Here is a 21902-nt window from a genome sequence, read left to right on the forward strand (position 1 = left end):
GCTTGCAAGATGTTTACGTTGAAAACATTGCAAGGATATTTGAAACAACAAAACAGAGTAATTACATTGAAAATAGCATTAATAGTGTTTCCTTTCAAGTCACCTAACCAGAAAGAGATTAATTGATCTGTATAAACTTGCTTTCACAGCAGATAATGAAACCGGCATTTTCATTCTATAATTATCCTGTCGGTGATCGTGGATCACTCAAAGTTCACTCAGTTGAGAAAGAGTAGGCTGTCAACAGTCCCTTGTGCCATTTCTGTCTCTTATTGGTGTAGTCTCTCGCACATACGACAGTTGGGGGAATCATAAGCAAAGTGCCGAAGGCGCGAGCTGAGCATTACGGCACTCATACCCACGTTTGGCGCTTCGCTTAAAATTTCCCTCAGTGTTGTATGTGCAAGAAACTACACCAATGAGAGGAAGAAAAGGCACAAGGGACTGTTGACAGTCTACAAAAACAGTTTTGCAGTTGATATTTTGTCAATACATGTTTTCTCGTGGCATCTGTTATGTAATTTTATCGTATTTGTAGCAGTACGAATATTTCCGTAACGTCACATACATATCAATCAATGCCATGCTAGCGTGGCCCTGCAGTATACCTGGTGAAACTTTGGCTCAGAGGTACGAGATACCATTTATGCACTCAAATTTACATAACCGTTGTCTATAATAACGCATAATGAGTTTAAGGATAATTTCAATCAACGGCATTGCTTAGAAAATAAACTTTTCGCTATTCCAGTCCTAGTACTGATGTTGATCTTCATGTACACCATGCGTATACAGTGTACCGCATACCGCCATGAGGTCATGCATTGACATAGGAGACATAGACACTTGAATGTAGGGATAGTTTTTTGTGACAAAAACACTACTATGACGCAATTGGTGACAGACTTTGGATATTTTTTTTTAAATCAAATATGAAAACAAGGGGGGACCAAGCGCATTGTGGTTAAGAAAAATTATATTCCCAAGCGTCACCGTTAGATTGTTATATATTTGAAATTCCACGTGAGTGCTCTATCTAGATGCTACATGTATACTGTCAACAGAAAAATGTCACAAAAACTAGCAGCAAACTAGCAGGTGAGCACTTCATCTCTCTCAAGGCACTTCAAAATGAGCAGACACAAGCACGACACCAGCAAAGTATTGTACAAGTCTTTAAGAGTCTAAATATCTGTGCCTGAGGCACATTCTTCCTTGATAGGGTAACTTTCAGTTCAACCAGTTCAGGTAACCTGCAGTGTATTTGAGTCTGTGAAGGCAATTGACATATGCATACCGGTAAATTCAACCTGTTTTCTTTTGACCAGTGGCCATGAAGCAGTTATCTGAGCATTTCTTGCTGTGTGCACCCAAAAGAGTCGAACCGTGCAGATTTTATGAGATGCAAATGAACGCTGAATTATATACTCCTTGACATCATGTCAATCATGTGTTTAACACTTAAGGTGGTTGGAAAGGCTAGAGCGTCAGTTATAAATTTCAACAAAACTATTAAAATATAAAAGTAGTCAACATTCTCTGTGGAATAAAAAAAACTAGACATTTGGGCACAAAGGCATTGCAGAGTTATAGCCTGTTAACTCTTCTGAAAAACTGACCAAATAATAAGAAGTTGGGGAGTCCTTAGTGTATTAACTATGGTAGAGGTCCCTAGCTTTTAATAAAATGTTTGAAAAGGGAAAGTCATTATTTGCTGTTTTTCAGGAAAGTTTGACAAGGCGGTACTGGCATTCAGAGTGAGTGACTGCTATTGTAAATGCATTTTTAGATTCTTTGAGTGTCAAAGAGGTGTCAAAAGTGAGATTAACCAAAAAAACTGCTCTATGACTTCAAAAGAGGGGTGCAAATATGGCTTGTTTTCAACATTTTTGACAGAATAACAGTTTTCCTACATAATTGTATACCAATTTAATCCAACTTTGAAATGAGATATGGACATGGAATTTTTACAGCCTATTAACAAGGTTACAGATAAGATTTGTATGGCACAATTTTCCTGTATTTGAAGCACTTTTTGAAAAATCACATTTTGAAATTTGAAAGAATTTTTAATAATTTTTTGATATATAAACCCATGTAAAATCATAAAAACAAATTTTATTTACAAATCCTGCCGTACAAATCTTACAATAAATAGTGTCAACATATTTATAATAATTTGGTAATATGAATACTATCCAATTATTATTAAATTCAAATATGTAAAAAAAATATGAAAAACTAAATTTTAATATTTACTGGTGTCATATTTCAAAATCATGGCTGCAAATATACAATTTTTATATTCTTTGGAGAAAATATTAACTAAGGGAATTATCCTGAAAATTTGAACTAAATATCTTGATTCTAACACTTGAAACTTGACATTAACTCTGAGAAAAGAATTGGTGCAAAAATAGCCTTTCCAGCCACACTTAAGACATCGAAACATTCTGTAAATTGAGGAATTGGTAATCACTTGAGTGTGTATGGGATGTCATTAGTTCAGTGCAACATTTTGAACATTGCAGCATCAATTCATGTTGCAGCGTTTCAGTTTTAAAAATAGATCTATAATTGCATAGAAAGTTGTTTCTAGTGTAAATGAGATACTCCACTCCTTGGTCTGGTCAACCGCTGTGCCACTATGGCTGACAGTTGCCGATCAAGAGAAGAGTACCCCACATGTACATGTATGTAGACATGCATCTCATCGCTATTTTCAGACCCACAAACTCTGTTATAAAAATTGCAAGAAGTGGATTCTCAAGTAAACAAAACACGTTCACTGAGGTCAAAACCTATCTGTAACGCATGACTCTCAAATCGCTAATCAGGACTCTGGGCAAAATAATTGTTTGTACAGTGTAGACTGTAGGTGGAAAAACTGGAACATACGCACCTTCTTTTAACCTCCGACCCTTTTATGTTATCAGAAATTGCGCTAACACTGATTGCGCCAATATGTGCAATATCCCAGGGTAAAGAAACTACATGTACTCATTGCTTAGAAAGAAAGCATTAAAAGAAAATTAACGATCACTACCATATTTCTGCCGTCTGCAGACATTACACTTCAAGCTATTCTTTTTAAATAACATTACGAGTCAGTTTCAGAAACATATAAACAGTATGGTATCGGAGACTTCAAGTTTCAGTGCTCCGTTTTGTATGCAAATAGCAGAGAATTTCATAAGTCATCAGTTACAGTAGTTTCAAAAGTTTATTTATACGTACCAGTGCAGATAAAGAAGTAATGCCCAATTTCATCCCTTTTCCCCCTGCCTGAGGGGTCACATTTCACAATTATTAAAGGATGAAATAACTTGCAAAAACATGCATTGTAAATTGTATGCCCAATACTTAATATGAACTAGCATTGCGAACTACCAAAGACTGGTATCGTGTGTTTGGCTGTGCGGTATCATCCATGCATGTCGCCCACCTACAGTAACAATTTTGAAATGTCTGTTTATGAAATATCAAAATTAAACTCAACACAATTCAGTTGTAATGATGTTCTGTATGGAGGTGCCATTGGTAGAGACAGCCATTCAATGAGAGGCTGTATTAGACTCAACTTCATACAGAGAGCAATAAAATGAAAGCAGGTCTCAATAAAAACTCCAAACAAGTTGATCACAAATTGCATCAGGATAAATCAATTTCATTCCCAGTGTATTCCAATAAAAGTGTCACTTATCCAGGCAATTTACTGTCCCGACTGAAGGCACCGTTTCCGTCATTACAAAACCAGCGAAGCTAAATTTAGCCCGCAAATACCATCACATGTCCAGCTTGAAGAGAATCTGTCGACATCGCTCAGGAAATTGATTTGAAGACTTCAGGCAGACCAGATAAAGATGAGAGGATGATTTGCTAAAGATGTACAGATGATAGGAGCAGGTGTTAGGAAATTGAGCATCTCAGAAATCTGAACCGATTCCTGTGTTTTCATCATCTACGCATCATTAACTGGAAAGAACTGCTGTTTTTGCGTCCCTCATTTCACTGAACACTTGCATATCTTCATCAGAATTTCAAACCTGTGCAAAGTGATATAGTAAACAGTACAGCAAAAATATCAACAGAATGCGGAAAGTTGATCATCAAAATTAGAAATAGTTTCGTAGTTTTTAGCAAAATGAAAGTATGCATCTCTTAACAGCCTCAACTTAATCCTGCCCCACATGCAGTATCACATTTCCATCTGCCAAGTATGTAAAAAGTATTAATGATCCGAATCTATACGTATTTTCACCTACTTGGCATTATTACAGGTTTTGTCAGAAAAAAATCATATTTACAGTTCTTACAGTATGTAATATTGAAATATTCAAGTTTTTGATAAAATGCAACATACGGAACCTGTTATGCTGCCCTTATTTTAACCAGTTCGACCTGATGGTGAACATATACTTGGCAGGATAAGGGTTAAAGCATCATACAATTTGAATAATGTTTTGGATATCAAGTCGTGTGTGCGTATCTGTATGCTCAAAATGCGCTGCCAAAATGCGCTGCATAGATATCACAAAAAGCATCACAACTACAATTTTTATGACTCAGATTGACATTACCTCTAATTACTTCCATACCAGTAGTTTAAGTAATTGCATATTGACGTTCACTGAATCTGAGTCAGAATTGAGCTTTCTCAGCTCAGCAAGGCTTTTATCCCTGTGTGTTTACAATAAATGTCTGACACCATTCACTGTAATTTTTTGTCAAAACGGGACTGCCGGTATGAAAGGATAGTCACCATACACATACATGACATTTTCCGAGTGGAATTCTGTTTCATATCCCTTTGTATAATAGAGAAATGTGTGCTCAGGGTTTCACAAATGTTCATGTAACTCAGTAACACATTCACATAAGATCTCTTGGAATCGTTATTTATACCGGTAATCATGTTTGACACACAGTGGAAATTCGGTGGAATTAAAAACAAGACATACATGCACACATTACGCTATAAAGTGCAGAGAACTCAAAGAAATGTAAATACATGTAGGTAATGTGTGTGTTGCACAATCAGAATTGTTTTTATATGCCATTACAGAACCAGTGAGATCTTATTGTAAGGTCATTTTGTTATGCAGTACATGTATAAGCAATATATCTTCTCATATTTCATGTAAAAATATACAGGTACCATGATAGATGTACCTGTAAACTCAAAAGTTGTATCATTGAAAATTCTAGTTTATGGACTATGACAGCATCTCTGCGATTATGATTAATTTCACTCCTTGTCTTCCGTACCTGATCTAACTTAACCATGATTTTGCAGAGTGACCGTGGTCTAACCAAACTCTCTTCAATTCAATGATGTGCAGATGCTACGGAGGCTAACTGTACTGCACCTGTGACAGGAAATTGCAAATTATTACAATTGAATTGACGTCAGGATTAGGAAAGATGTACCAGAGGTACATCAGTGAGATTAAAGTCAGTGTCATCCAACTGCCACCTAACTCGCTGCCTGCTACCGGGGCAGGTGCAAAGCCCGGGGTGCAAAGTTGCATATACAGATTCAGTATGCAGCTATACAGTTCATTCCCCGTTCACCAAAATACAAGACAAACCAGACAATGTTTGCTGCCAACCACAGAGGTCAAATAACAATATTACGTCAGTCTGGAATTTCATACATTCAGAATTCCACATTTTAACAGATTGTGTCTATTCAGTATCAGTGTACTTAAAGTCTGTACACGGCATTCTAATCTTACAAACATCCTGTTCCCAATGGAAATGCTTTTTAGGATTGTTATAAAGTCTTCAATGGTTTCTGAATAGTGTACTTCAAAACAGCGACAAAGTTGTCTGCACGAACGCACATCCATTCTTAGGTTACAGTGTCGCCCTATCAGTGATAATGCTCTGATCTCTGAACTTTATCCGGTGATTGCCAACAAAAAGGTGAGACCCTTACATGCTTGGACTAGCATGAGGCATGTAAGTTGCAAGACGAGAAAGCAAAGTTCAGTAGACTTATTTTTCTGGTGCATATATAGCCACCTGCATGTGGATCAAAGTTGAATGACAAGCTGGGTGATTATTTTCTGAGAAAACTGCCCAGAGAATAGCTTGAACAAAAACAAAAGGAATGTATGTAGTAGGAAACTGCTCTACAGAAAGGGCATGATGGGAAAACCTTTCCTTTGACCAAGGTATATCCCCTATTTTCAAGAGACAAAATTCTCTGAAATTATTAAGCGGTATTATGCCATAGTTACCCAAACAACATGTCCCATCGAGATTCCTTGTAGGCAAAAAGTGTCATTCAAATTCCTGTGGATTACACATATCCTCAGATTCCTGAATTTCAAATCATCATGTCAGATGTTTGAAAAAGTCAGGTTTCCTGTAAAATAGTGAGAATCGATGTACCTTTTTTCAGTTCCTGAAATTTGCACTTTATTCAAAAGATAATATCCGGTTAACCTTTGAGTAAGTCAAAATGTACATAACAGTTAGCGTACACAAATCATGACAATTGTTTTGCAAATATTTTTTTTGTGTTTTCTGCATGCTGTCCAATGACACCAAAGTTAGGGGGCTCAGGATCTCAATTTGCATCTGCTCAAAGTCCAACTTTAAGCGATGGCCTGAAGGGTCATATTACAGGGCTCGAAATTAGCGGTGGTCTTGCGTCAAATGACCACCATTTTTCCACGCTTGACCTCCAAATTCTGTAACTGGTGGTCATTTTGACCACCAATGAAAAATTTAGTATTTCAGCGGTTGCCGGTTTGTCTGATGGCGAGGGTACCGTTTCACCAATACAACATTGCAATCGGCCTTGAAGAAATTGATACACATAACGTTTCGTTCCTTTTTGTGGCACAGGGCCTTCACAGGTGCTAATAAACTAAATATTATTCTGCAACATTAATGCAAATATTTCTCGCAACGGAAAAACCAATTCGAAATCCTTCTACTTATCATTACAAAACATAAGACAACGCAGCGATCACTTTGGAACTCTGGCAAGTATAAAAGTATGATTGCAAGATAGACAACATGAACGAATTGTGCCACCCATTTGCACGTTATTTGGTTCCAATAAAGCAGGAGTCAGTAGACAAGAAGTTATTGGCAAAATCAGTTATTTTACAGTGTATCCAACATAGGTATTATTTTTTTTAATCCACTGTACAGATATGGACATTTTGGGTACAGCCATGTTCAAAGACTCCCACCATAACATTGACCTCTCTTTTCATGAATACAAAAATCCTGATAATTACATGTAATATGATTCAGTTCAAACAAAAATATTGACTACCAGTTTTCCTTAAAATGACCACCAAATTTAAAATGTGGTGGTCAAAGTGACTACCAGGATAAAATGTTAATTTCGAGCCCTGTATTATTTATAGTATTATCACAGAATACTCTGATAAAATTTGCAAAAGTGAAATGTCATTCTCACACTTAAGGTACTAGTAGAATGCCCCTCGGGGACAGGTATATCGGACTCTCTCAAACTTTTACAATTCTTTTCTGATCCACCACTTTGCACTTGTATGGGCTCATTTTAAAGCTGTTGGTGTAAGAAAACTTCTTAGTTTTTCGAAAATCAAAAATTTTGCGCTTTCCCCCCATAGACTTAACAGCAGGGATGGCAGCCATTTTGAATTTCAAATATCGGTAAATATTTTATTGGTAGAAGGGGGGGGGGGTTTGCATGATATAAAGAAAGAGGAAAGGGCCAAATACATTGTACATGAAACCATCACAAATGCTCTGAAGGGGGATTGTGATATTCATGCGGAAATGTTCACTTGAGGAACACTACCGATAAAAGCTCAACTATTTTTTTTTTGTACTCTCCTGTCTCTTAGGGATGGTATTTATTTCAATATAATAAACTAATATGAACACACCCTCCAGGATAATGTTGAATAATAACATGACTTCTAGAGTTTTAAGTTATTTTTCAGCAAATGTCAAATATGAATTCAAGGCAAAAATTACGATCTCATCATCGCTTTTGTGTAAACACTACAAATCAAAGCATCATAAAGCTGTCTCGTTTAATAATATTGAAGTCAGGATAACATGTAACAGTAGGTTGGTATTAACCAGAGCTTGCCAAGAGAAGTACTTGTTAGAATTTATCAGTGATGTACATGTACGTAGAGTTTCTGAATGATAAAAGACCGCTTTGTTCAGAACAGACAATCAGTATTCACTGTGCCATATGCCAGGAAATATAAAATTTCAAACGTGCTTCCCCAAAAGAGAACTGTTGAATGAAGACCTTGATCCGATGTAAACTTTCCCAGGTACTGTACATGTACGGCGGGAGTTGCTTTCATTGAACTACTAAAACAGGGTTAACATGTGTTCTCCCGTGGCATGAAGACCTTGAGGACGCAATCATCTCGATGAAAATTGTCAAAAAGATGAGATATGAGAGATGTATTGGCATATGGATGATTCATGATGTAAGCCTCAGTTGTCCTTTATTGTTCTGCATTGTCCTTGGTCATTGACAACACATCATCGATTTTCTACAGAGCGGGAAAGTATTTGATATGATCATTCAAAATAATGATCTGTTTTCAAGGAAAATGGAGGTCACTATGGACAATATAATTGGGCAGGAAGAACTTTTTACCTTGCGGCTCTGTAATATGCCCTTGAAATAAGCACATTCATCATTTTCTAGAATCTTGATGAAACGGACCAGATGATGATGTCGATGGTTATTTGGTTCAATAGTTCAATACACTCTGATATGCTGTTCCTCTGTCAGACAAGACTGAACGATGCTGGGCCCTTGCTGAGCTGCTGTACAATTTGATATTGTCTTAGGGGGTATGGTTTTATATGTTAATAAGTCAAGGGAAACCTAAGTCCAGCGACTTTGACCGTTTATCCCTTCCAAAATAACCCTTGAGTAAAATGCAGCTCAAATTTGCAACATAATTGCACGCGCTGACGACTACGGCGCGACGAAAAGAGAAGTTGAAGTAGACGACATTTATGGAAATGAGCTCGGAATCCCATGGGCGCGAAAGGGCTCATGGGAGAAGCGTGTGTGACGTCATTGGCGATACAGACGATTGTAGCTTGCAGCTGGAGGAGTGCTGTGAACAGTTCAGCGCGTTCGTAAGACGACTATGGAGAGTTCGGACAGCGATATTTCTGACATCGAGTATTACTTTTCCCTGACTGAAATCAAACCATACTAATTTGAACTAAGATATGTAATAATTGGAAAGCATCTCCACACATCGTTCATATCTTGGTTGTTTGCGTTTTGTGTATGATTCAGCGGAGGGAGTCACTGTGTTTGTACACTGAGACCCCGAACTGGATTGGAGAGACTGAGTGACCCTCCGATCCTTAAACGCTACGTTCCTAAAACAGAGTTTTCTGTATCAGTCGCTTAAAATTAATTTTTGATTCGTGAATGGTAAGCTTACGGAATGATTGACTGATTGTTTGTGTTATCGTGTAAGTCGAGCTTGGCCTGATCTTTAAGGTTGCCAAATCTCCGATATGTATCGGAAAATATTTATTCGCGATTTGACAAATCTATCATAGTGTCGTCTATTTTTCGAAGCTGGTGTCGAACTTAGGAAGGCGGGCTTATTCAGATCTACAAAGTGATGAAATCGCTGATATAATGGAAATTTGCCCGCTATTTAAAAAAATAGTATCGTCTTAAAGCTTGTTGTAAGGAATGTATTTCATACAAGACCAGCCCAAACTCCCGATGATTTCCGATATTTCCTTTGTTCAAGTCCCGATCGCCAAGTAAAAATGTTTACATGTAAAGAATGTAATTTGTGCAAGGGCCTCCCGAGTCCCGATGATATCCGATCGGCCCTCTCGACGAAGTCCCGTGTGGACATTTAATGAAAAAAAATGCTTTACATGTAATAAATGTATTTCGTGCACTAATAAATCTAATAATGTAAAACATACAGTATTCTTGACTACCGGCCATGGATGCTATTTTTGAACTAAGAGTCGGACAGAGGTAGTCGGGTGGTCAGATCTGTTAGGTGGTGAAATCTCCGATATACATCGGATATTTACCCACAATTTGACAAAGTATCGTCCAGTATCAGAGTGAAAGTCCTAAGTCGCCGATATTTATCGGATAAATATCCGTGATTTCGTAGACCCGGCGTGCCGACGCCACACAGTGCAAGTAAATCTCGGATCGTCTGGTATCGATATTACCCTAGGAGTCCCGGCATAATAGATATTTATCGGGTAAATATAATATCGGCGATTTCTCAGACCCGGCGTGCCGAGACACAGTAGGCAAGAAGTCATTCCAGTATCTTGTAATATCAATATTACCAGGTATAGTCCCGAAATTGCATATCTTTATTGGTTATATATCGGAGATTTGGCAGACCCGGGATGTCAAGATAAGAAAAGCTTTGTGTAGTTTCGTCTTCGGATTTTAGAGTACCGAAATCGCCAATATTAATATTTATCTGGTTAAAACCTGCGATAGTAGGCTGACTCAGCATGTCAAGATACGAACCGCAATGTGTAGTATCGTCGTGTATCGGTATCAGAGTCCCAAAATCCCTTATAAAACAATCATCATGAAAGAATTAGAACATAACTTTGTATCTTTTTAAACTTAAAACTCGCCCGACTTTCTTTAGCCACTGACTGTCTTTGAAAAATTAAAGCTATTCTGTGGGAAGACGGTAAAAGCTGACTCCGTTTGTTCTTTCTTTAGTGATTTTTGCACTCAAATGAACAACAGTTAATCATTTTTTATGCTACTGAGCATTAAAGAGTCGTAACGTGCATAACTGCACTCCTGCAGTCATAGACTCCAATGCTTTGGTAGGCTGTCACACACGTTCGTGTATCGCCGATGACGTCACGCACGCTCCTCCCATGAGCCCTTTCGCGCCCATGGGATTCCGAGCTCATTTCCATAAATGTCGTCTACTTCAACGTCTCTTTTCGTCGCTCCGTAGTCGTCGGCGCGTGCAATTATGTTGCAAATTTGAGCTGCATTTTATTCAAGGGTGATTTTGGAAGGGATAAACGGTCAAAGTCGCTGGACTTAGGTTTCCCTTTAATAAGTCAAGGTACAGTACCCTTAGCCCAGCATGGATTTCTACACTAAGGATGATGTAGACCAGGGTTCTACAGATGCGCTTAACAGTGCTGTTCATGCCTGATTGGTATAAGCAATACTGATTTGTTTGTTTGTCTGTGTATTTGTTTATATTTGTTTATGTATTATGTATTTATCTAATTGGCCATCAACCATGTCATGTAGCGGCCAATCAGAGATAAGAAAATGAAATACATCATGGAAATGTTTAACAAATTTTTAACAGACTGACAAAGAAATTCCGGCAAAATCTTTAGAATTTTTCTACATTACATCGTATACATTGACAAAAATGGTAGATATTCTTCCCTGTAAAAAGGTAAATTGAGGATCGATGAGAACCCCTAATTCACAAAATTTTCCAGTAAATGGATGAAGAGGTGGAGACAAAACATGATAAGGCTACAGTTGGTCACATGCATTCTGCAGTATGGAACACATTTTAAGGGGCTTCTGTGTGATGCAGTATACAGGTTGTATAAACCTTCGCAATCCGACAGCACACCAGCGGTATTGTAAGGATCCATATACCAGTATGACGCTTGAATTTTGCGTAAAAGGGAAAAAAAAAGAATGTCTGGTTTAGAAGAATCTTACTGCATATTAGACTTTTAAATTTGCTAACAAGCATACGTGACAACAGAATGGTTTTGAGAGATTAACTTTCAAATTACTATCGTAATTCAGGGAAAACCCCAATCAGTAGAGACAAGCTATCCGGGCAGAACTTCAAGTGGCAAGCACAAGATAATTACCCAATCTCTGCACTGCCATCAGCAGTCTGTACATGCATCGATCACATTAACCTCCAGCAATTTTAATGGAGCCAATCTGTGCCCATGCAGCCAAAGTGAAAAACATGCAGATATTTCCAGCAGACAACCCTCCATGGTTTTTGTATGGATGTTTACAAAACTCCCAGCCAGACATATTCACAGAAAAAATCAATTGATACTAACAGTGAGGCCTGAAGTCTGATTACAAGGCAGAAAGTGAACTTTTATTGGAATTCTCATGGCCTCTACAGCATTATTTTCTCATTAATTTTCTTTCCGCTTGTGGTTCCTGAGCAGGTGTTCTGACTTCAATAGCGTTCGGTAAAATGTTCTCTAATTACATCTACTGCATTCAGCTCAATTTTAACTCCACCGAGACATTTCTGCCGAAAAGTGTTTGACTTTATTACTGGAATGGTGGCAAAAATCAATATTTATTACTTCAAATTTGAATTTTTTATTATGGGAAACAGCTGACTGATTAACCAGAATATCCTGTCAATAGAAGAAAATTAATAAATGTAAATATTACCATGTGTGATAGTTTGTTAGGATTTCAGGTGTATCCCCATCACATTAGCATCAACCCTTTTCCTGCCAGATGGTATCATTTTCCCATCTGCCAAGTCAATAAAAAGCGGTATTGAGCCAAAACTATACATGTATGTATTTTCACCAACTTGGCTTGGCATGTTATAGCAGTTATAGTCTATAAAAATCATGTTTATATGTTCAGTATCTATGTTTTCGGGGGCCTTCAATTTTTTTAATTCAATTAAAATTCACCATATAGGACATGTTGTGCTTCACTATTTTAACCAACTTGAACTATTGATGGTGAAATATGAACTTGGCAGGATAATGAAGCAGTGTTGAGAGATGTACCGGTACAGATGTATTCAACTTGATTTACAACATTGCAGTTACCAGGATAACAGTTTCACAATGTCATTTACATGATTGTATGTTCAGCATTAATGGTGCAAAAGTTGTTCTTTGCTCAAATCTGGTAAAATGTAGTGTTTACCAGTCCATTGGACTAGGGGAATGGCAATTTCAATGATTTAAATTAATTAAATTATGGTGCCAGACTTTAGACTATTGGCTTTGTTCATCCAAGGAGGTGTCATTGTTCATTTCTTGATTATTTTTGTCATCATGGTGCTCATCATCATTATCATTATCGATGTTATCACCACATCTCTGTGCAGAACTTAAAAGATAGCATAATGACGGAACAAAATAATTGGAAAATAAAATTAAGGGTGGGTTTCCCTATAATGGTACAATAAGAGTTGACCTGAGGGAAATATTTGCAAAGTAAAATTAATGGGTTAGTTTTCCCTATACAAGTTATAACCCACCACTGACAGTTGTGGTCTAATACTGTACTAAAAGTGTCAAATAAACAAATCAGTTACTGGGTGACTCCCTTTAATATTTTACCGCAATCTTTAAAACCACCAGCTTGTATTGTGACATCTGTCATCACCGGTAATTGTAAGATTTGTAGTTTGACAAGTGTCTGGTTTGCCTAGGAGGCCTCCAGGGAATCAGTTTTCTCTTATCAGAGAGTGTCCTTCTGGTCTGGTATGTGTTTATCAATGTCCCGGTATCCACAGATTGTACCACTCATAATTGTGTATCATTGGAACAACCGTACGTCACCCTTCAAGTGCTGATATGGAAATACATTCAGGCAATGAATGATATCATTGCATACCAGACAAGTGTCTTGTGTGCCAATTATAGCATGAAGGCCTGTTGAGAGTGTTGAAATTTGTGAGGTAATAGCTACATATAGTTGGCTGCGCGTCACGTCGAAAGGCACCATCGAAACTAAACACATTGGGGTTGATCCGGTATCGGTTTTGATATACAATGCAAAATGGGACAATAGCAGATAATATGTAACTTCTAACTCCAGGTTCCAATGTCCGAACTGAATTGATGCAAATAAATATACATTGTATATGTTGATCAAGGTATTGCTTAGAGTAAAATATATCAGAATGTTTCACACTTTCCCTATTTATTATATAACAACAGTCAGCCATTAGGCCGCGTTCAAAAAAGTAGTGAGGGGGGCCTGGAGGAATTCAGGGGGGGGATTCGAAAATTTTTGGGGTAGTCGAGGGGGGACTTGAAAGTTTTGCTCTGCCTATAGGGGGGGGGGGACCTAAAAATATTTTGACTCCCAACATTTTGATGTTGTCCAATGGTTCTAATGTTAGTAATAATTAAACAAAATCTAGAACCGTTTTGTCATATTTTATGTCTTAATCTCGAAAAAGTCTAAAAATGTATGAATGCCATTAAATTTTGTAGAACAAGTTGGCCTGTAATGGGGCAGGAGCTACAGCTGTTGATAATTTTTCAATATTTCTATGCAATGTATCAAACACAGTTTCTTGGTGTCTCTCTACAGCATGCTGCTGAAAAAGACAATGTTCAGTTTGTCAACAAAGCCGTTTGTCTAAATATTGGTGATAATTGAATGATGCAAATGCACGGTACACGTAGGCTGTGTTGGCAAGATGAATACTGGATAGCTGGGCAAGAACACAATTGTATAAACTGAACAAAAATATTGTCAAAATAAAAAGTTAATACAACTACTGCCCTGCTACTACATACTGGCAGTGACAGTGATACATGTAGCTCTGATTCTGATGTAGTTTAAGAAGAGTTTCGGTCGTAGGACACTCAATTGACAGTGAAACATACATCTACATGTACACAGGATCCAGCCAGAGAGCAACACATAGAAGACTAGGGGACTAACAGTTACCATTGATTTTTGAATTCTGGCATATGAGAACAATCAAATATTAGAGAAAAAAGATGGGGTCACCATACTTGATCTTATGTACATGTACGATGAAAAGTCCGTTTTTCTAAAATCACTTAAAATCAATATATAAAACCATTCATTTCAAGTTCATGCAGTGAATGAAATTTTCACATCTCATTGTACCAATAACACAAAAGTACAACTTTGAACAGTAAAGACTCTAATTTAAATGGAAAAATGTGTGACTAAATGGAATCTTTTATTTGTTATCAAATTTGCCATTATTACACCCAAAATTTCTGAGATTAAAACATTAATTTCATGGAATATTTTAACCTTCCAGTATTGTCAATTTTGTAAAACATTTTATAAGTGGCATCTAAGTTGTATATGTCTTGTACTTTTGAAAAAAAAATTCGGTAGGTCACTGTGCTCATTTTTTCACAATTTGGTTAAACGTAGCTAGGAATACACAATTTTAATACTCTCTCATGATTGTCATTTTGTGTGCTTTTCAGCTGGTGCCATTGAATTGGCCAGAGTTCGATAAACTCAAGTCGGCTTAGACTGAGAAATCCAAAAAGTTCACTGATGCATTTAAAAATGAATCAATTTAAGAACTTGCCCTAGGTATATGGCTCTACAACCTGCTGATAAGAGGTAAGATAAGAGGTGTTGAACATTTGCGTGCAGAACCACACATTACATGTTTTTTTTTTACTCTGCGTGCATTTCTAATAAATAAGCGGCTATATGGTAATTTGGGGGGGGGACTTGAAAATTTTGAGGATATTGAGGGGGGGGACTTGAAAATTTTGAGGGTATTGAGGGGGGGATCTGAAAAAAAATAAGATTTCAATCGCGATTCCTCCAGCCCCCCCCCCCCTCACCATTTTTTTTGAACGCGGCCTTAGAGATACTTAAGGCAGTTGTAATGGTTCATATAAACAAATATAAAAGACACTGCTGTTATACATTTCTGACATTTGGCTGCAAGCACATCTATTGTAGTTTGAGTCTCATTACAATCACTCACTGTGCATGATTTACTGAAACTGAACAGTCCCAGCAATCCTGATCAATTACTCACAGCAATGCATCCAGGCACAAAGACATGATAAATGAGACGTTGATGCCTAGCACATGTGACTGTTAAATAAAAATTGTAAATGATTACCAAAATCTCTGGGAATGTACATGTTGGCAGGCGGATCAATTTTCCATCAGCAGATTGCAGTCCGGCACTTGTAGATTAAGCAAAATTACACCGTTGCCATGGCAAAATTTCAGAGAACTGTAATTTTAATCCAAATTTTTTAGAGAAAGTTAACTTTAATTTTAATCAAGCGATATACATAAATGTCCTTGGTAATTTACATATACTAATATTTTAATGAATCATAACCTATGGTAGCCCAGCACACTGGAATCACATCATACAAATACAGACTTACACTTATCTTTAATGTTAATATTGACAACTAAATTTTAGTCCAGACTACTGGTAGATATATTTGTCAACAGCAATATTGCATATTGTACAGACTACATGGTATCTCCCATAGGTTAATACCTGCAACTTTACATATCCACATACTTTAATGAGAAGATTTAAATGTATTTATTTTCTTCAAAAATAATGAATATATTTTTAAAAATTACCACTATTGTCCCTTCTGAACTTTTGATCCTATTTGAAAATCTGTTTGGATTTGTGCGACAGTATAAGGTTAAAGGTGCTATAGCTGCAACTTTTGATAATATCATTATTAATTTTTGTTTTAGAAAACTAGTACATTGTCATTGTCCTCTCTGTTACATACAAAGTACGGCTAGTAAAGAGTAGTAGTTCATCCTACTCCATGTGTTGGCGCAGATTTCAATTCCACAACATCATTGACTAAATTTAGTTTGGATTTCTGTTCAGTCACGGGCAGTGACGACATGCAGCTGTACATACTTATTGAATTGAAGGAGAAGGAAAAGATAAACTGCATGCCCACAGCGCTAAAAATATCAAACATAGCTACTTGTTAAATTTTATGGAGGCACCGTGGGGAAGTGGTTAGAGTACCAGACTCACTGTCAGAGGATGGTGTCACCCCGCTTTCTGTATCATGGTTCAAACATGGTTAAACATGGTTGAAACATGGTTGGACAGGGTCAATAACCATGGTGAGTTGGAGAGACTCCAGCATGGTGTTGTGCCCTTAAGCAAGGCACTTTACTCCTCATTGCTTTGTGATGCAGTAGGTGATTGATGGTGGGTATACCTCATCCTGTCATTGAGCTTTGACTTGTTTGATGATGGATTGGAAAAATGTAAACAAAAAGTAAAATAAAATAAAATGCGTTGTTGCGACATAGTAGCTATTTATGTTTCACAAATTACTAAGAGAGGAAATCACAGTATTTTACACTTTTTATGGTCATTCAGAGACACGTTCATGTAAATATTTTACTTCCTACAATGTTGATAAAAGAAAAATGATCCCAAATTCAAGAAGATGATGGTCATGTTTCTCATTTATGTTTCTATTCCCTTTACCGCTAGGCTCCTTGAGGTTAAATTCATAACTTCTGAATCAAAACCAACTGTAGGGAAGTTGGTAACGTAATTCCCAGGACAAGGATCAAATTATGACTAACTAGGTCACCATATGTTGATATTTTGGCTACCAGGTCACCCTGTGTTGGTGTTATGAACAATATGTGAACTCAGAAGTCACAGGATATTGGACAACTTGAAACGGATATTTCAATAAAATTGTTAGTCAGTTTTGCTGAAATATTCTCCCTGTGTATCACAAAGCAGAGCACACATTTGGCACCAGTTATTTGTCCACTTGTATTATGATTCATTTTAATTTGTGAATGTGAATATACACCAGCATGGTATACATGTACACCAGGTATTGGCTACGTATTGTTCCAGGTTTTGTCCTTGTGTTGGGTTCAGGTTTGTCCTGCCTCAGACATCAAATTCACTATTTTTAAAAGTTGCTTAGTGACTGTACATTCATGCTTTGTTTCACTCACACTCTGTGCTACAGAGTCAATTTTCTAACCAGATCAACGAAAATAAAGTTCTCAAAATAATCAAAACTGTATTACAACATTATAACGACAGTACAATGTAAAAAAAGCCACTTTACATCTTTTTTTACCTGTTTCTTCAGTAAAGGCCATGACATACATGTACATTGTACTGATATTTGATATTCAACAAATACCAACAGATCAGAGTATAGAGCATTTCCCGTCCAAAATCATCACCATAAGGCACTGACCCCTTATTCAGTAACAGCTGGAGGTGCTACCCCAAGAGGTATCATGGCACAGAAATACAGCTTTGCCTATAACAAGAATGCTCCAACATATGTTCATTTATTACCAGTATATGTATATATGACCCTGGGAATAGTTAAAGAAACTGTATAATCGTGGCTGATTTAGTTATAAAACAGGTAGTTTTCAAGAAATATCCGGAATTCTGACATTTCTTATTTCATTCATAATAAGTAACAGTAGAAATGTACCTGTAGGGTATGCAATCTAGGTTTATCAGAAATTCCATTAAAACTGTCACAAGTACCGGTACACTGTACAGTATTTCTTATGTACAGGTACCATAAACCTGGGATTCAGCAACCGATGACAAGAAAGAGTATTGTAATACCGTTATGAACAAACATGTCTGGTCATGAAAAGAAATTGAAAATCATAACACAATCTTTCCAATCCAAATTTGCTGACACTACAATCTTTGAAATGTTGCCGTAAGCATAAATACTCACCTCATTTGTTGCTGTACATGTACAAGTGATATTGTTTTGATTCTGAACACAGACATACTTATTCTATCTTTTGCCCTTTTTTTCTGCAGGACAAACGCAAAGATGAACAGAGGCAGTATGGCGTGTACTACGACGATGACTACAACTATTTACAACATTTGAAAGAGACTAACCCACAAAATGTCCTGGTGTCGTCAGACAAACCAGTGGTTCCTCCAAGACCCAAGCCACGAAGCCAGGTAAATTCACACACACACACACACACACTTTGCATCTTAGTGTTTTAAACTCTCTTTGCTGCTGAAAGCAAAACAAAGTGAGACACATACCTAAGATTCAAAGCTCCATTCACAGTAACTGTTGAGTTACTTTTGTCATATCCATAAATCTTTGTTCTATACCCAAATCATACTAAAATGCATAGGGCACTCAACGTATCGATACGGCTACATGTATTTACAGGTCCAAGACTACTTGAAACCAATGTGAATTTTGCCGTATTTTATCTGGTCATATGCATTTCAACATACTTTCTTTAGAAGAAATAAAAAGAAAATACACTCATCATCAATAACAAAAATGAGGGAAATGCTATCAAAAGTGACAGTAGTTGTCTTGTTAAAGTAGACAGCTTTCTGACAACATTTGACTGTGAAGGCAGTCATTTCATTTAGAATTCCCTACCCCCAAAGTTCATCGCCTTTGATGTCAAGGTCATCTTGACCTTTACAGTCACCGTCACCTTCATTTTCAATTATCAACGGTATCCCTATGGACACATTAGCACTATCCATGTTACTGTCCATGGTCAAGTGCACCATAATGTCACCTTCATTTCATCAGTAGTATCCCTGTGGACACATATAGCACTCTCCTTGTTACTCTCCATGGTCAAGTACACCATACCGGTACATCCACCTTGGACCCAGTCAGCTGTGGATTTACATGAACACCTGACAATGTTAGATCTTATGCATGATATATTGAATGATGTCCCTTGTTCCAAAATATGGACAGTTCTGTCATATAGCAATCTGATTGGTCGAGATGTGAAATTAGCCGTGTTATATTTGCGATACAGCATGATTGGAACATACATGAGCTCTCAGCGAGAGAAAAATCCCTTTTTTGGCATGTCACGCAGAATTTGAATAAACATTTGTGATATTATAGCAATAAACTATGTCATCAATGGGTATACCTCAGTTCACAGCATATATGCACACGTTATCGCTTGTGCGTACCGGTATATCGTGATCTGGTTGAAATCTGGTGGTATACAGTCGCTGGGTGTGGTATATCTGCCTGTGCATCACCGCTGAGGGAAAAAAAAGGCTTTGTTTTTCGGGTTTTTTTCTACTCACTTACAAGAGTTTGTTTCACTGAAAAGCCTTTTAATAATTGCATAGACTGGATAACATGAGTATCTGTTGATGTATGTGTTGAAACTCAAACACTTGTAAGTTTACAGATGTTTAGACTGACTTGGTCTCAGCTCTCAGTTTTGGCCTTGTGATGGTTTTGTGATGTCATTGACATCATAACCTGTACCACCTAGTCATCGGGAAACTAAAAGCCTACTGCTTGGGCAATCCTAATCCCTATCCAAGAAAACAAAAAATGTGAGAAGAAAAACTGATATTTTACTGGTAGGGGAGTATACACGTTTCCCATAATAGTGTTGGGAAATGCCATCGCTTTTTTCCTCTTCAGAATTTCAGATGATTGTGCGGTTTACTCTTGAGAACAGGAAATAGGATATGAGTTAAAAGAGTTGACCAGGGTGACTTGAAACTGATTCCGCTTTGTGAAATTACAAACTGTGGGCTGAGTAGTGTTAGTTGCAAGTGCCAAGATCCTGTGGTATTGAGTATTTCATGGATTACACTCAGGATTTAGACAGTGTCGGAGTACTGTTTAAATAATGTTTATGTTTTAAATATCTGCAGGATTCAACCATTATCCTGTTTCTTTACGTAGAACATCGCTTCATACATGTACATGTCTCTCTGATATCACTTTTGCTGTCCCCTTCGGTTGGTTTAACCATGTTGCATCTAGGAAATGTGGCGTAGGCAAATGAAACACACAACGTGTGTTTGATTTCATTATTGCACCAGAAACACAAATTATAACCTACACTGTACATCTGTATATTACGGGGTTGTTATGAAAATACTGCAAAGTATGCATGAGGCTTTCGGCTAAGCAACGTCACTTGACACAGTGCGGAGGGCGATATGCAGTGCTATTGTCCATTGTGCGCTGAACTAGTGGCGCCTTGAAACAGCCAAAGTTATGGAACTGTTATTTCAGCACCACGCAAAATTCTATTGTACTCATTGGTAGATGCATACAGAAATGATGTGTTATAATATTTTTTCTGACATGATCCAAATGCTTTAAAACCAGTCTTGAGTTCCATGCATTTCACATTGTTTGGAAAAGTAGCTGTACAATTTATTTTGAGCTGTCTATTACAATTCTCGGGAAGAAAACCAGTGCTGTACCTCAATAGCACAGTCTAACGCATGGCATTGGGGATTTTGTCCTTTGAAGTTATTGAACCACTTTGATAGAACACATTCATATTAAATTTTGTACATCCTCAAAACAGAAAGATTGAAATTTTTACTCAGAGTGTCCGTAGGAAATAATAAACCATTATCTGCAATAATCAAGAATAAAAGTCAGTGATCACAAAAGTTGGAAATTAAAATATACCAATATTTGAAATCTAAAATGTCTCTATACATAATGTCATCCTCTTAGTGGCAAATAAACTAAATTTTCACTGAAACAAGACACTGAAAACTTTATATACTCCTCAGTCTTCAAAATTAGTCCATATGAGCACAGACCAGAAATGCATAATTATAAAAAAGTTGAACGTTTAAAAGACTGTCCTGTTGTAGCATTGTATCTTAAAGGGGCAGATTTCTTATCAGCTTGTCTCTGAGCAAATTGACTAAACCGTGCACAAATTTCAAAGGAGAACTAGGGACTAAAATCACATTATCATATACCTACATCATGTGCCTGTGTAAAGCTATGGGAGAAAGCGCCTCAGATCCGTGCATTTTTTTACGTATCACGCCCCGGCCCGGTGCCCAAATATGGGCAATCGCGTGCATTTCTGAACTATTTCAATTCTGGTTACTACGCGCGTTGCTATCCGCAAACGTTCCATTCGTACACAAAGCCAGCGCAAGATTAGAAAAAACGTCTGCTCGCTCAGATCGTAGTTGCGCATGGCGACAGTGGGGCCGTGCAGGTGACATCGGCTTTTATTTCTAAATTCTAGTGAAATCCTGTTTATACTAAGTGCGTGCCTGTTCAGTAAAAATTACCAGAAACTGACAACACGCTTTTGTCCTCCATACACCTCGATTTCAGCCTTGATCTCTGTTGGTCAC

The 21902-nt window shown here is 37.3% G+C and overlaps 1 protein-coding gene across 1 annotated transcript in view; it reads left to right on the forward strand.

The window, feature by feature from the left end:
• LOC139133209 (protein LTV1 homolog) overlaps positions 1–21902 on the forward strand; it is a 53092-nt gene that overhangs the window by 16645 nt on the left and 14545 nt on the right. Inside the window, 1 exon segment of the mRNA XM_070699679.1 lies at positions 18576–18725. Coding sequence (XP_070555780.1) covers positions 18576–18725 — 150 coding nt within the window.

Source organism: Ptychodera flava, chromosome 5, assembly GCF_041260155.1.
Source record: "Ptychodera flava strain L36383 chromosome 5, AS_Pfla_20210202, whole genome shotgun sequence".
In the NCBI taxonomy this organism is placed as follows: Eukaryota; Metazoa; Hemichordata; class Enteropneusta; family Ptychoderidae; genus Ptychodera; species Ptychodera flava.